This window comes from Tasmannia lanceolata, unplaced genomic scaffold, assembly GCF_043159265.1.
Source record: "Tasmannia lanceolata isolate RefF3 unplaced genomic scaffold, GAP_Taslan_0.1 ptg000015l, whole genome shotgun sequence".
Classification (NCBI taxonomy): domain Eukaryota; kingdom Viridiplantae; phylum Streptophyta; class Magnoliopsida; order Canellales; family Winteraceae; genus Tasmannia; species Tasmannia lanceolata.
This window is the reverse complement of record NW_027518692.1, coordinates 23,180,829-23,197,761: the sequence shown is the minus strand read 5'-3', so window position 1 is coordinate 23,197,761 and position 16,933 is coordinate 23,180,829. Positions and strand designations below refer to the sequence as shown.

At 40.6% G+C, this 16,933-nt stretch overlaps 1 protein-coding gene across 2 annotated transcripts in view; it reads right to left on the bottom strand.

Annotated features, from left to right (window-relative positions):
* Positions 1-16,933, bottom strand: part of LOC143845474 (putative RNA-dependent RNA polymerase 5) — a 77,740-nt gene that overhangs the window by 425 nt on the left and 60,382 nt on the right. For both annotated transcript variants that reach the window (XM_077353835.1, XM_077353836.1), the window contains exons 16-19: positions 15,758-15,903; positions 6,654-6,816; positions 359-497; positions 102-265 (exon numbers count right to left, since the gene is read on the bottom strand). In XM_077353835.1, coding sequence (XP_077209950.1) covers positions 102-265; positions 359-497; positions 6,654-6,816; positions 15,758-15,903 — 612 coding nt within the window. The remainder of the gene's footprint in view (positions 1-101; positions 266-358; positions 498-6,653; positions 6,817-15,757; positions 15,904-16,933) is intronic.

The window sequence follows — 16,933 nt, the reverse complement described above, 5'->3', positions numbered from 1 at the left end:
TAGCCAATATAAGAAGGGAAAAAAAGAGAAAGAACAGAACAAAATTGAAGTCAATAGATATGAAAATGGGCACTTAAGTATTGGATTTTCAAAAATTACACCTGTTTATATTTCTGTATTACTTCATCCGCAGCAATATTTTTGAATTCATCATCGATGGACAAAGCATCGGTCATGTCTTTTCGATACTGTTCGTAATGTTGCTTCCATATCTCCAAGCAAGGACTAGGAACTCTTTGAATGAAGCATGGGAGTTGCCACACTTCTACATGCCATTAAGATATAAACAAGGAGCTAAGAGTGCAGCTGAGCAGTACATTAACACAAGTAATTTCATCTCAGATGAGTGAACTCTCACCTCTCGTGGGCAAATCTTCTGATTGAAATGAATCCACTATGTCATAAATTGACCCCAAAATGGAAGTCGACTTATAACAATTCTTCTTTTCCAAGAAATGTGGGAACTTGTCAGCCTTCAAGTCACGAGGAACTTCTACCTGTTTGGGGAAAAAAGAAAAGGAAAAGAATTATGGAGTTAAATTTGGGTCAATTAGAATGAATACAGTGAAACATATGATGAGTCAAAGACAAGGTTAAGTAATCACATTCAAGAAAAAAAAAATAGTCCTTGTTCAAAACTGAAAAGAGTGCAATCTTCAGATATGATAACTGACAATTCACAAATTTACGATATGACAGTTTCAGAAGTTGAATAATACAAAGGGAAATGTTATCAGCACTACTGTATTTTGATGAGTTCACTCCACACTTTATTAAAAGTACGGTATGGCCCGTACCATAAAATGATCCAAACTGTCCATTAGATGGGCCACAGGCTAAATAGGTTGTGCCCCAAAAATTATTTCCATAGGTTGATCCTAACCCTCCGATCTATAGAGGGTTAGGATCAACCCTCTAACATTCAGATCAGAGGGTTAAGATCAACCTATGGAAATGATTTTTGGGGCACAACCTATTTAGGCTGTGGCCCATCTAATGGACGATTTGGATCATCCTATGGTGCGGGCCATACTGTACTTTTAATAAAGTGAGGAGTGCCCTCATCAAAATACAGTAGTGCTGATAACATCTCCCTAATACAAATCCTACAATAATGACAGATTATATTGAGATAAAGAGAATGCAAGCGAAGGCATTTTTTCCAAACATTATAAAGATGCAGTACAGTACTAAATCATTAAGAAGTCAGAAGAGGATTGTATTTACGAATATATGATGGATAGCAACTTACGACAAAGTCATTCATTAGCACCAAAAAATAAATTTTGTTGACAGAACTGGATGCCAAGTGATTGAATGCAGTAAATAATGATATTATTTTTCTATACAGACAAAACCTTCACAAACTGAGAAACTAAATTACAGATTAAGCAACTAACCTTCATTCCACATTTAAGTGGATGTAAAGCATCAACAGATAAAGGTTTCTGAGGTATCGCTCAGGTAGCTTATTTGAGCAAGCCGATAAATAGCGTAGGTAGCTATGTTGTTTGGGTTATGTTACATATTGATTCTATAGGACCTAACATAGATATGGTGTCCCTAAGAAATCATCTCCATAGGATCATGGTAAGTGTTGATTTGTGGAGGTTTAAAATGGACAGCTAGAAAGTGGGTCCATTTTGTGCTTCTACAGATCGAATGGTTTGGATGATTGTATGGAGATGGTTTGTTAGGAACATCCATCCATGTGAGGTTCTATGGAATGAATGGGTTGGATGAGTCAAACAACATGGAAGATGGTGTATTTATAGTGGTTTGTTCAGATAAGCTATCTGAGTGATACCTCAGAAACCTCGCCCCCATATTTTCTTCCATGTTGTTTGACTCATCCAACCCATTCATTCCATAGAAGCTGACATAGATAGGGTGTTCCTAACAAACCATCTCCAGACAATCATCCTAACCATTCAATCTGTAGAAGCACAAAATGGATCCACTTTCTAGACGTCCATTTTAAACCTCCACTAATCACGCTTACCATGATCCTATGGAGATGATTTCTTAGCCACACCCTATCTATGTTAGGTCCTATAAAATCAATGTGTAGCATAACCCAAACAACATAGGCACCCACCTTATTTAGAGTGTATAGCTCAGGTAAGCTATCTGAGCTATAGCTCAGAAACCTTTATCCTATTATATATATATATATATATATATATATATATATATATATATATATATATATAGGAGAAGAGAAAATGATCTTTTGAATTATTTGAAAATTCTATGAGAATTACACATCACTTTTTTTGACTTTTTTTAACAAAGACACCCATTCAACCCACATATTTTCAATCCTACCCCCTCCTTTATACTTTTTAACAAAGGCACCCATTAAAGCCACATAATTTCAATCTTACCCCCCTCCTTTATGCTTTTTTAATAAAAAATCTATAGGGAGATCTTAACCATCTGATTTAAGAGGATCAACATATTATGGAAACCTCTATAGATTGGAGGGCTTGGATCAGGCTATTGAAATGATTTTTGGGTCACAACCTATTTATGTTGTGTTCCATCACATGGACGGTTTGGATCAACCTATGATGTGGTCCGTACAGTTCTTTGTCTGCCCGTGCATCGCACGGGTTTTTTTTACTAGTGTGTGTGTGTGTATACAGACAAAACCTTCACAAACTGAGAAACTAAATTACAGATTAAGCAACTAACCTTCCACATCTAGCTCAGGCTGAGCTCTAGCTAAGAAACCATATATATATATATATATATATATATATATATATGAGAAAAGTGTAGCTACACATACGTGTAGCTAACTTAGCTACACCGACGGCTTAAAATACAGTGGGCCCCACATTGTTTGGGTGATGCAAACCATTCATTTGATGGGCCCTCACATAGATAGGGTGTGCCCAAAAAATCAGCTCCATAGGATCATCCCAACCCTACGATTTGTGGAGGCAAAAATGGACGCGTAAAAACCTTCAATAATCTGTCCATTTTTGCCTCCACATTTTGAAGGGTGGGGATGATCCTATGGAGCTGATTTTTTGGGCACACCCTATCAATGTGAGGGTCTATCAAATGAATGGTTTGGATCACCCAAACAATGTGGGCCCACTGTATTTTAAGCCGTTGGTGTAGCTAAGTTAGCTACACGTATGTGTAGCTTCACTTAACTCTCTCTCTCTCTCTCTCTCTCTCTCTCTCTCTCTCTCTATATATATATATATATATATATATATATATATATATATATATATATATATATATATAAGAAAACATTTTCTACACACTAGTGTAGATAAGTTATCTACACACAAACTTAAAATATAGTGGGGGCCCACATTGTTTAGGGGATCCAAACCATTCATTTGAAAGGCCCTCACATAGATAGGGTGTCAACAAAAAATCAGATCCATAGGATCATCCTAACCATTCGAACTGTGGAGGCAAAAAATGGACTAATTTGTGAAGGTTTATACACGTCCATTTTACCTCCACAAATCGTAGGGTTGGGATGATCCTATGGATCTGATTTTTTGTAGAAACCCTATCTATGTGAGGGCCTTTCACATGAATGGTTTGAATCACCCAAACAATGTGGGCCCCCACTGTATTTTAAGCTAGTGTGTAGATAACTAATCTACACAAGTGTGGAGGAACCCTTTTCTCATATATATATATATATATATATATATATTGTAAGCCCAAGGGTTCCCATGGGTTCAACTAATCACCTTGTTTTGATGATCAACAAACTCAAATTTATTATTCTTTCATGGACTGATATGTTGCCTTGGAGTGTTGTGTTATAGACAGGTATTTCGCAGGCTTACATACGCTAGAACACCACCATAGATAGCCTATGCTTGAAGATGAACCAAACACAAGTCAAAGGAGCTGGAGCATACTTGGATCAATCATGCCTTGGAGGGAAAACTAAGGAGAAGCTCAACATCCAGCATCTCAAGCATTCGAACAAGCAAAGGAAGATCAACATGCAAAGGATCTTGCACACATTGGTGGCATCACCCTTGGAAGATGTCAAAGAAAGGAGCTCAAGTGAAGATCTCACAAGCAAGCCAAGAACCATATTGAAGATCAAATGAAGATTGGCTCAAGAGTTCATTCAAGAGAGTGTTCAAAATGGTAGAATGTATTCCTCTCTCTCTTGGACTTTCTCTTGATCAAGGCACATCTTAAAACCACCCAAAAATATTTTTCAAAGAGACTCACAACCTTAAAAATGACTTAAATGGATAAGTGAATGACCATGGTGGTGTACCAACATGTTGGGACCCATATGGCATTCCACTACATGGTATAAAACGAGTTCCGAAGGCTAAACTGAGATCAGCACCTAAAACCTATCATAACCGGTCCAAAACATTTTCAAATATTTTTGAAAATATTTTTAACTGAAAGATCTCATCGTTTCCATTCAAATCGAGCATAAGAACGTCGAAATCCGACGAGAAACGAATGAGATACGAATTTTACAAGATCGGTGCTGAAATCTGGAATCCAGGTACGGAACTCCGTGGAGCAACCTGTCCGAAAATTAAAATATGCATAACGATCACTACGGAGCTCCGTGGCATGCCTCCGTACTAGCGTTAGAGACCCTAAAAAGGCTATATTTTTTTTCCACTATATATATGGGTCTCTAGGCTTTCAAAAGAGTTTCTTAAGGACTCATATAACACTCCTTGACTATCATACAAGCTGAAAATCCTCTTGAAATTAAAAATCAATTTCACTTCCTCTCTTGTGCCTTAATCTTGAAATACCTTTGAGAGACTTTAGGCTTGACTTGTAATCTTCTTTCTAAGTGAGAGCGGATGAGCTTCACATTGTAATTAGCCTACAAAGAGGGAAAGTGAGCTACAAACATCTTTCATTTTCTTCATCATTGTATTTGGTGAAAGGGGCACCGTATTTAAGTCCCTCGGAACATTTGTGCTCTGTTTGTATTTGGCGAAAGGGGCGCCGTATTTAAGTCCCTTGGAGCGGTGGTGCTCGTTGTAATCGGCCGGTGTGGCGAAGAAGATTATTAGTGGATTCCTTAAGAGATCAACTTGGGAAGAGTGGAGTAGGTCTTGGGTTTAAGACCGAACCACTTAAAAATCTTGTGTGCAATCTTCTTTGACTCTCTACCTCCTTCTCTTGATTGGTGATTGGTACACATCTCTCTTACTCTCTCTTGTATGTGCTTTCATATTCATATCCTTACTTGAGTGAGTGATTAACAGTTAAGTTGAAATTGCATATTCATCTCTTTCTAATTAGGCCTCTCATCATTCTAATCAAGTTATAAAATCAACTAGGGAATACAGTTCACATCATTGCTATATATATATATATAGACGCATACACACACATACACATATGAGGAAATGGTTTTTGTGCAGCTGCACAGATAAGCTATTTGTGCATGGCTGCACAAACCATGGGGGGGGGCACATTTTTTTGGGGATCCAAAGCATTCATTTGGAAGATCCTTCTATGGATAGGGTGTGTACCAAAAATCAGCCCTTTAGGATCATCCTAACACTGCCATTTGTGGAGGTAAAAAATGGGCAGAAAGAGTGTCTGTCCATTTTCCCCTCCAACTTTGATTGGGTTAGGATGATCCTATAGGGCTGATTTTTGGTACACACCCTATCCATGGAAGGGCCTTCCGAATGAATGCTTTGGATCCCCCCAAAAATGTGACCCCTACTATGGTTTGTGCAGCTGCACACAAACCATTCCTCTCTCTCTCTCTCTATATATATATATATATACACACACACACACACACACAAAAAGAGAAGGGTTCCTGCGCTCGAGTGCTAGAAACAGGGGTGGGGCCACATTGGGGGGGTGATCCTAAGCATTCATTTGACAGGCCCCATCATGGATGGGAGGTGTACCAAAAATAAGCTCCATTGGACGATCTTAGGGTGTCAATTTGTGGGGGAGAAAATGGACAGATACTGTTTGTCCACAAATCTGCCCATTTTCACCCCACAAATGGACACCCTATGGTGATCCAATGAGCTGATTTTTGGTGGACACCCTATCCATGAAAGGGCCCATCAAATGAATGCTTTGGATCCCCCCCCCCCCCCCCCCCCTCCCAAATGTGGCCCACCCCTGTTTCTGCACTCGAGCACAAATAAGCTTATCTGCGCTCTAGCACAGAAACCCTTTAAGCTTATCTGTGCTCGAGTGCAGAAACAAGAGTGGGCCCACATTGTTGGGGGGATCCAAAGCATTCATTTGGAAGGCCCTTTCATGGATAGGGTTTTCACCTAAAATCAGCTCCATTGGATCATCAATGGGCAGATTAGTGGACAAATGTCCATTTTCACCCCCACAAATGGAAACCCTATGATGATCCAATGAAGCTGATTTTTGGTACACACCCCATCCATGATGGGCCCTTTCAAATGAATGCTTAGGATCACGCCAACAATGTGGCCCCACCCTTGTTTCCTGCACTCAAGCGCATATAAGCTATCTGCGCTTGAGCGCAGGAACCCTTGTGTGTGTGTGTGTATGTGTGTGTGTGTGTGTGTGTGTCAACTAACTTAAGCATCTCATCCCTGCACAATTATTTTTCCATACAGATAAACCTTCACAAACTGATAAACTAAAGTACAAATTAGGCAACTAACCTTCATTCCAGTTTTAGGTGCATCTACAGCATCATAATATATATCAACTAACTTAAGCATCTTATCCCGCAGGCATTTTTTTTCTTCAACACATTCATCTCCTAATGTCAACAGTCGGTCCATATAAGCCAGCCAACTATCTGCTGCTGTACCAGCAGCATAACTGTAAAAATAGAAACCAACCCAATTACTTAATGAGAGAAGAAACCAACGCAATTACCACCATCACAAAAGGACAATATGATGCAAATGGAAGAGTGATGATCAAAGAAATGATGTGATGCTCTCTAATTTGAATATTACACAACACCACCTAAAATAATGTATATATTTTACAAGTATGCCTAATCATGGTTTTAAATTTTCACTGAAACCGACATGAAATGACCAAAATGTTTCCATTTCCATCCCCACAAAAACCGAAACCGTAATGACCGAAATGCATAAACCAAAATCGTATGTGTAACAGTAGTATACTATATTACTACGGATTACATAATTATATGTATATGAATGTGAAATTTTGTATGCACTAAATTACCAAACATGCGCGACTGTGCATGTTAATAGGTATTCTATATTTTTAAACCATTATGGATGGTAGTCTTGTTTATGTGATGGTTTCTAAGTGTGCATTTGTGCTTATTCTAGCATTTCCTGAACTTTTATCATTAAATTCTATCATTGCATATGTTTCCTTAATTTTACAGGATTGCCACCGAAATTTCGAAACGAAACTGAAATACTTCCATTTCCGTAGTGATCGAAACCAAAACCGTAACCGAAATTTAAAACGTTGAGCTTTATTAATTGCCAAGATGGTTGAGATACAGAGTATATGCATCAAATATACGAGTATTTATATAAGTTTCACCTTTTCTTTTCACGTATGAGTGGCAGACCTGTAATTATGTAAGTCCATTAATATAAGAAGGGGAGAGTGAGAAGTCGACATAGCTTCTCTCTCTCTCTCTCACTTCTATTCCTCTTTGCAGAGATTTGATCCATTTTCCCACTTGGTATCATAGCAAGATTGCAAGTTTCCTTCTTTATGCAAGGTGCTGAACTGCTGATCACATCTTACTAAGATCCGGTGTTCTTGACTTTTTCCTGTGGTTCAGTATCATCATGTAAGTTGCTGATCCGTTGATAAATACATGAAGTTAGATTGCGAAACATATTAGAAGAATACTACATCTTGATGGGCAGATCAAATCGGTATTTGTTTCTAAGATTTGGAATTTTTTTGAAGCATATTTGTAGGCTTTCCATTTACCCCACCAAAGTTATCCATTTTTAATGAAATTTTGACATGGACTCATCTTTCCAAGCTTGAACCCGAAATTCCCACCTTAAAGGGAGCGACTATTTAAATGGTTATTTCGGTTTACGACATGTTTGAAATTTAGGGGTGTCAATGGATCCAGACGGTCCGATGGATCGTCTGAATCCGAACGTTAATGAACGGGATCTAAACATAAGAATAGGATCAATGGGCATATTTCGGATCATCAAATCTGGGTCCGAAAATTTTTGGATTGTGTATGGCAACGCCACAGATGCCCATTGGATAGTCACGATCCGAAATGGTTTACAAAAATACCCTCCAAATTTTGTTAATGCTAACCGTTCTATGAAGGGTATTTTGGTCAAAACCTCTCTTATCACTTAATGAATTGGATGGGAATGCGATTTCCCTCATTTCAGTTGTTTCATTTCATACTTGCACGAAGGAAAAGAGAGGGGTTTTGTTCTTTATGCATCATATTCTTTGATAATAGTTATACATTATATTTGTGTATGTAATTTTGATTAGTTTTATTGTTTACAAGCATTATTATACACCTAGATTAAACATAGATAAATTTTTAATTTAGTTGAAGAAAATGGATAGAGACACACTAATAATGGAGTGCCATTCTATCTCTTAAAAAAATTAATTGTTTACTTAGCTTAGTGGGACATAATAGGACACTCCGATGGACGGTCCGAATTAAAATGGATCGTGATCATGACGTGGAAAGTAGGATCCGAAGAAAATCGGACTCCGACCCGACCGATAAGGAATTTGAATGGATCGTGACTGTGACATAGGTGGATCCGACCCGAAGTGGATCCATTGACACCCCTATTGAAATTCGATCAAGGCTGCTCACTCTTGCCAAGTAGCAATGTTCCCTAGTTTGGGAAATCCACCCCATTTTTGGGCAGAATCGGTCAAGATTGACTGAGTCACCAAATGATGACCCAGCTAGACTAGGTCAAAGGAGTTACACGCCAACTATCACGTGATGGAAGGTAACAGGCACCTCCTTGAAGTGACTGATGCAATTTTGTTTAATACAAATGGTCCTAAGACTTTAGTCTGAAGGTGTTCTTACTTCAACATACCTCATTAACTGAATGTCTTCCCGTGTTCTTGGGTATAAAGCACCGTTTGAAATTCTTATTCTCAATCGACCTTTATTCCCTATACTTCCATTATTTTTGTTTTGTATACTTAGTCCATATTCATAAATTATCTCATACTAAACTTGATTCTAAGGCCCGCAACTGTGTTTTCACGGGTTATTCAGCATCAAAGAAAGGACATCTGTGTTATCATCCTCCCACTCGTCGTTTTGTGTCTATGGATGCCACCTTTCATGAGTCTTTCTTTCTTTGCTTCTAGAGGGTCCACTCTTCAGGGAGATAGTTGTGTTAGTGATGAGATGGACTCAAATAGTCTCCATGAGCATGGTTGAGAGGATTAGTAACGATGTATAGGAAGCTAGTTATTCATAATGCCAAGTTGAACACTCCTTTTACATTAAACGAACAACTAGAGGCACAATTGCTCTGATCATATATGTAGATGATAACATATTTATCGGTGATGATTGCAAAGAAATTCACAAGTTTCTTTACAATTAGTAGTTACCAAATCCAATGCAAAAGCTCACAAGTTTCTTTAGAATTAGCAGTTACCAAATCCAGTGCAAAAGCAGAGTACATATAGATGGCTCATAGAGTATGTGAGCTAATATATCTTAAGATCATGTTATATGAGTTTAGACTTTCTAAATCTGATCCTATGAACCTATACTATGACAACAGAGCTGCAATCAATATCGCACATAATCATGTTTAGCATGATCGCACAAAACATATTGAGGTTGATCGTAACTTCATAAAGAAAAGCTCAAGCAGGGACTGATTTGTACTCCTAAATTCATATCCAAGCACATATAGCTGACATCCTTACAAAAGATGTTACTACAGATCGACTATCTCAGATAGTTGGAAAGTTGGGCACGAGTGATATCTTTGCACCAACTTGAGGAGGTGGGGAGGGGTGTTTGGTTTTTCTTTTCTTTTCTTTTTTTTTACTTGTAAGTGACAGTCATCTAATTATGTAAGTCAATTAATATAAGAAGGGGAGAGTGAGAAGTAAGCATAGTTTCTTTGTGCATGTTAGAAGGTGTATATGTGCCTAAGGGCACTTTGGTCTCTGTACTCTCTTTCAACATAAATACATAAGTGAGGGGAAGCCATTCCCTAACTCACACATTCTTCTCCCATCTTTCCTTTCTCAACATGGTATCAGAGTCCTAGGGTTGATGTCTTAGGGACCACCATTGGAAGCAAACCCTTTCTTCCTTCTTCCTTCTTCCTTCCCTCTCTCCACTACCCTAACCCACGCCTCTCTCTCTCTCTCTCTCTCTCTCTCTCTCTCTCTCTCTCTCTCTCTCTCTCTCTCTCTCTCTCTCTCTCTCTCTCTCTTTCCACCACCCGGGCACCCCTTCCCTCTCTAGCGCGTCCCCTTCCCTCTCTCCCACCAGCACGCCTCTCTCTCTCTCTACTGTCTCCCTCCCAACCCTCTCTCCCTCTCCCATGTTCCTCCCTCTCTTCCACGCTTGCCGTATTCCCAACCATCCCAAATCCCCAATCCCTTTCTCTCTCCTCCATCCACAAACCCCCAATCCCTAATCCTTCTCCACTCACAAATCTTCATTCACCTCCCACCCATTTCTCCATCCAAACCATATATCTCCATCCACCCACACACCCCAAATCCCTTTCCTTCTCCATTCACAAACCCCAATCCCCAATCCCTAATCCAATCTCCTCATCTTAATCCTGCCGTTGTCCTCTAATCTCTTGAAATCCTAATCTACTCTTTCTCTAACCTCTCTAAATGACCTAAATCCTCTCCGACACATTTGTTATCCTTCTCCGCGGCTCCGATCTCATCAACTAGTTTATCCTCTCTCTAGCTAGTAGCCCTATGTTTGCTTTCGCTATGTGCCTTCTACGGAGCCGTGGTATGCTATCTGGGCATGCCTTGTGATTTTTTCCCCTTTTCTATTGTTCCTCTGTCGTCGTTGTGGTTGAGAGTTTCCTTCTATCTATGTCATCATAGATCCTCCTGTTAGCATGACTCCTCCATCTTTGGCTCCCTCTAGTGATTCCTTCTGTGGAGACTTCTTTCCCACAAATGACCACAGTCAAACTTGACAGGTCCAATTATCTGAATTGGCGTATGGCAGTCGAGACCTACCTCTTAGCTCGAGGTAAGGTTGATTTCATTGAGCGTGATCCTCCCTCGTCCACGGATCCCTCCCATTCTTGGTGGCGGCAGGATGATGCCCTGATCCGCACTCTTCTCTGGCAGAGTATGGCACATCACGTCGCCGGCACGATGATGTCCCTCAAAACAGCCAAAGAGATCTGGGAGCATGCAATTGTTCTCTATTATGGAGTTGATAACCTCACTCGCATTTGCGTTGCCTACTCGGAGTGGATGTGCCTCCAGCATGGCGGCACACCCCTAGCTGCCTTCTACAGTCAGCTCATTTCACTATGTCAGTAGCTAGCTGTATTTACGCTCCTCACAGCTGATCTGACTGTTCTCGTCAGGCAATAGGAGCAGCTCCGAGTTGTTCACTTGATGCCTTGGGCCCTTACTTTCTGTCCCTCTGACAACATATTCTTGGATCTGGTTCCATTCCATCCCTCACGGAGGTTTATTCTCGTGCCCAACAGTGTATTCAAAGCAGTTCCTCTCATGATGTATCTGTCGATGGCTCTATGCTTGCCGCGTATGATAGTAGTGACCGTTCTGGCTGTGACGGTGGTATTTTTAGCCATGGTAGGGGTCGTAGAGGCCGTGGTGGTGGCCGAGATATTGGAGGTGGTCATGGTACCGATGGGAGAGTACACCCTTATTGCACTCACTTTAAGGTGGCGGGCATCAAGTGGATACTTGTTATGTCTTTCGTCCACACCGTTCTGCTCACCTCCCAGGTGCCAGTCATCCTGATGCCTCGACATCCTCCTCCGCCAGCCCAGTGGCACATGATGATGCTTTTATCGTCTCCAGGGCCGACTTTGAGGAGCTTTAGGGACTGTGAGCGAGCAGCCTACCATCTACTGCAGGTTTTGCCCAGCAAGGTAGTTCACTTGTTTCTCTTCTCACTACCTCCAGTTCCTGGATTATTGATTACGGGGCCTCGAACCACATGACGGGTAATTCTGCTTCCCTTAGTTCATTTCGACCTTTTCATTCTGTCTCTCATTCTATTACCCTCGCTGATGGGACCACTGCTCCTATTTCTGGTGTTGGGATTATTTCTCCACATTCCCTAAGTCTCTTTTTAAGTTACTTTCTGTTAACCAACTTACCAAAAGTCTTAACTGCTCTATCTCATCTTTTTTTCTTATTGTCTTTAAGGATCTCTTGACTGGAAAGACGATTGGTTCAGGTAGTCAAGTGGATGGGCTTTATGGTCTTGACAATAGACCCTCATGTGCCATTTTGCATAGTTCTATTGACGCCTATAAGTGGCATTGTCGCCTTGGTCATCCTCCATTTGGCGACTTCAGCAGACATCCATTGTTTCTAGTCCAGTTCAGTCATTTCACTGCGAGTCCTGTGAACTTGGAAAGCACCATCATGTGTCCTTTTCCATCCAGAGTTGTTAGTCGGGTCTCGAGTCCTTTTGAGTTGGTCCATTCTGATGTATTGGGTCCCTCACGGACTATGTCACTTTTTGGATATAGATAGTTTATTATTTTTCATTGATTACTTTTCTCGTATGACATGACTATTTTTACTTAAAGACCACTCTGAGGTCTTTCATGTTTTCGAACCTTTCATGCTGAGATTAGTAACCAATATAATTGCACTCTTAATTGTTTGCGCACTAATAATGCTAGGGAGTTCTTTTCTATATATAATAGTTTTCACGATTTCTTATCTACTCATGGCATAGTGCATCAATCCTCTTGTGCATACACCTCTCAACAAAATGGTGTGAATGAGAAGAAATTGCGAGATTTACTTGATATGGCCCGCACTCTTCTCTTTCAATTGCTTGTCCCTAAAGCCTATTGGAGTGATGCCATTCTTACCTCCTGTTTCTTAGCTAATCAGCTTCCCTCCTCTGTCCTTGGTGGTAAATCTCCTTTATCCGTTTTACATCTTCAACGTGATCCGTTTCCCATCACTCCATGGGTCGTCGAGAACCACTCTCCTAGCCTCGATAAGTTGGATCCTCGGGCAAAGAGATGTGTCTTTCTGGGGTACTCTCGCACCCAGAAGGGTTACCAATGTTATAGACCTCGGTTGCCCCATTTATTTGTTTCTGCCAATGTCACTTTCTTTGAATTTGTATCCTTCTTTCCTGCTCCCGCTGAGAGCAGTAAAGTCGTGCCCGACTCTCCAGTTCCTCTCCCTCTTCCTGTTCTACTCGACCCTGTTAAGTCCCCTTCCTCTCCATTACAGGTGACTTTGGATCCTCCTCTAGCCCCTAAGAAGGTCTATCAACGGTGTCCGAGGCCAGATGTCCAACAACCTACACCCAAGGCACCGTATTCTCTGCTGGACATACCGACTCCTCCATCTTAGGTGCCTCTTCTTCCCTCTCTTGATGTACGTGTAGACTCTCCTATTGCTTCTCGTACTCATTCTACTGCCCATCCTGTTACTAATTTTATGTCCTATGATAATCTCACTCTTGTCTTTCATAGCTTTGTGTATTCTCCGTCTTCTCTTTCTTTGCCGCAGTATGTGGCCGAGGCCCTTGCTCATCCAGGATGACACGCTGCTATGGACCTTGAGATGGGTGCTCTTCAGGACAATCATACTTGGGATTTAGTCTCTCTTCCTCAGAGCGCTTAGCCCGTGGGGTGTCGATGGATTTTCTCCATCAAGTACTTGCCAAATGGGACTGTTGAGCGCCTCAAGGCACACTTAGATGCCAAGAGATATACGCAGACATTTAGGGTCGACTATACGGGGACTTTCTCTCCCGTCGCCAAAATTCCTTCAGATCGTGTGTTGATTTCCTTAGCCGTTAACTGTGGTTGGCCTTATATCAGTTGGATGTGAAGAACGCCTTTCTTCATGGTGACCTCACTCAGGAGGTGTACATGGAGCAACCTCCTGGGTATGTTGCTCAAGGGGAGATGTCCCCCTCGGTTTGTCGCTTGTGGAAATCTCTTTATGGCCTCAAGCAATCTCCTAGAGCATGGTTTGGGAGATTCAGTGATGCTGATATGCGGTTTGGAATGAAACAATGTGTAGTTGATCACTCGGTCTTTAGTCGTCAGTCTGATGTCGGATATGTTCTGCTAGTATACGTTGATGATATTATCATTACTAGGAGTGACTAAGTGGGCATACAGAAGTTCAAGTCTTTCTTGCAGAAAGAGTTTTCCACCAACGATATGGGTCGCCTGAGGTACTTTCCTGGAATTGAGGTAGCCTATTAGAGCAATAACCTTTCCCTCTCACAAAGAAAGTATATACTGGACTTATTAAATGAGACAAGTTCTCTTGAGGTGAAACCTGTTGCTGTGCCGAGGGAACCGAATGTAAAACTTCTTCCAGAGGAGGGAGAATTGTAAGATGATCCTAGCATATATAAGAGGTTGGTTGAAAAGCTTATATATCTCACAGTTACTCGTCCAGATATCTCATTTGCTATAGGAGTAGTCAGCCAATATATGAGCTCACCACGTACCTCTCATTGGGCAGCGATGCTTCAGATTATCAGGTACTTGAAAGGTGCTCCAGGGAGAAGCTTATTGTTTAAGAGGCATTATCATGAGAAGATAGAAGGGTTCACTGATGCAAATTGGGGTGGGATCTTCAGCAGATAGGAGATCAACCACTGGGTATTGTACCTTTGTTGGAGGCAACTTGTTGTCATAGCGAAGCAAGAAACAAGACATCATAGCTAAATCCAATGTAGAGCTGAATACAGGGCCATGGCATACACGAGTGGAGAGCTCATCTGGTTGCGGTCCCGTTTGTCAAAGATGCTCCCTCCACTCCATCTCAGTTGTATTGTGATAATAAGGATGTGGTTCACATTGATACAAATCCGGTCTTTCATGAGCGGACCAAATATATTGAGGTGAACTGTTATTTCATCCGCCAGAGAATCCATAAGGGCGAGATATGCACAGTTTTTACTAGATCAGTGGATCAGCTAGCTGATGTGTTTACCAAGCCAATAAGTAAGGCAACGTTGAGTGATATTTGTAACCAGTTAGGAATGTATGATCTATACAGTCCAACTTGAGGGGGAGTGTTAGAAGGTGTATATGTGCCTAAGGGCACTTTGGTCTATGTACTCTTTCTCTTTATACAAAAATACATAAGTGAGGGGGAGCCATTCCCTAACTCACACATTCTTCTCCCATCTTTCCTCTCTCAACAATGTCCCCCCCCCCAAAAAAAAAAAAAAAAAAACACCACCGCCATGACGATTTATCTATATCCCTCTTACACTTCTCTTCTCTTCCTCTTTCCAAAGATTTCATCCAAGTTTTCCACTAAGGTATGGGCCACTAAAAAGGATGAATTGCTGGAACAAATACAAAAGAAGAAATACCATACACAAATTATACAAAAAAAATTATATTACTAATAATAATACGTGCAATGCTAATATCATTCTCCCAGCGAAGAAGCATCTTCCACTGAACCTGTGCCTAAAACCTTAACAACTCTTTTCACTTTTAATAATAGAGATTTCAAATTGATAAAGGAAACACACATAGACATGGATTTCAGCTCAAATCATTTTGAACCTTTGGAAATGCATGGCACGCACCTTGGCTGAAACCTGTTCACGAAGAATAGTCGAAAAAGCTCATTTTCCAATTGCTCAGGGGAATACTGGGTAGGCTTGGGCTGATGCATTTTCATCTTCGAAGAAATAGGTTCCCATGGTTTGCTTGGTTGAAAACTTTCCAGCAGCTGAAGCAAATAAATTGTTATTAATATCAAATAAAAACAAATTTATGCCAACATCTTCTCGATAAAACTAGAATCTTTTATACAGAGGACGCTCTTTCATATTGTATGAATCTGGTCTTGGTTAGGTTTCTAAACAACCATCAACCTACAAAAAATGCAAGGTATCAAGAAAAAAACATAAGTCCAAGCAACTCAGTACATCCAATGCTATGACTCTTTATTATCAAAAGAAAATCGAAGTGGTAGAAATACAATTAAAGTAACATGCAAAACCGGAAAAAAAAAAAAAAAAAAGTTATATAAAGATGTGTTAGCACATACACACATTGTCTCTCTATTTGTAGGCACATGAGTGTTTGCATGTGTGTGATATTATGTATTAGACCAGTTTGGTGGATTGCGTTGCAGACAATGACCTTGTTGTTTTCACAACAGATGATGTATGATGGCAAAATGTTGAAGATCCTTCACGATTCCCCGTCGCTTCCTTTCATGCTTCCCTTCACCTTTTTCCTATTGCTTCCCTTCGTGCTTCCTCGACCCTTCACGCTTCTAGCTTCCCGCCTTCCTGAGAGCTTTCGCTTCCCGCACGGTCAACTATGATATGGACCATTTAAACCAGAAACTCGCCGAGGATAAACAAAAAAGAATGTATCAATCAGTTGTTACTGCAGTCAGTAACCGCCGATCAAGAATTGGAAAGCAATGATCGTTGGAAAGAGGTGATCAACAAATAGGAATAGTTTTTCCGATATGAACTACACCTTGGACGCTCAACAATGTTCATACGACAAGGCAAAAAAACTCTAACCCTTTGCTTTGATATCAAAGATGCATGTAGAAAATGTTTCAGGAGCGGGCTTTGCTCAGCCGTGTGGAGCAAAATCTTCTTGGACATTATCAATCTCATCTTCTTCCGTTTGTACTTATACAGGCCGTTTGAACTGGAATCAAACACCAACTTAACAACCTTGTTTCCCGGCTTTAGTACGCCCCCTCATAACTAACACCTATACGCGGTGTTAGTTTA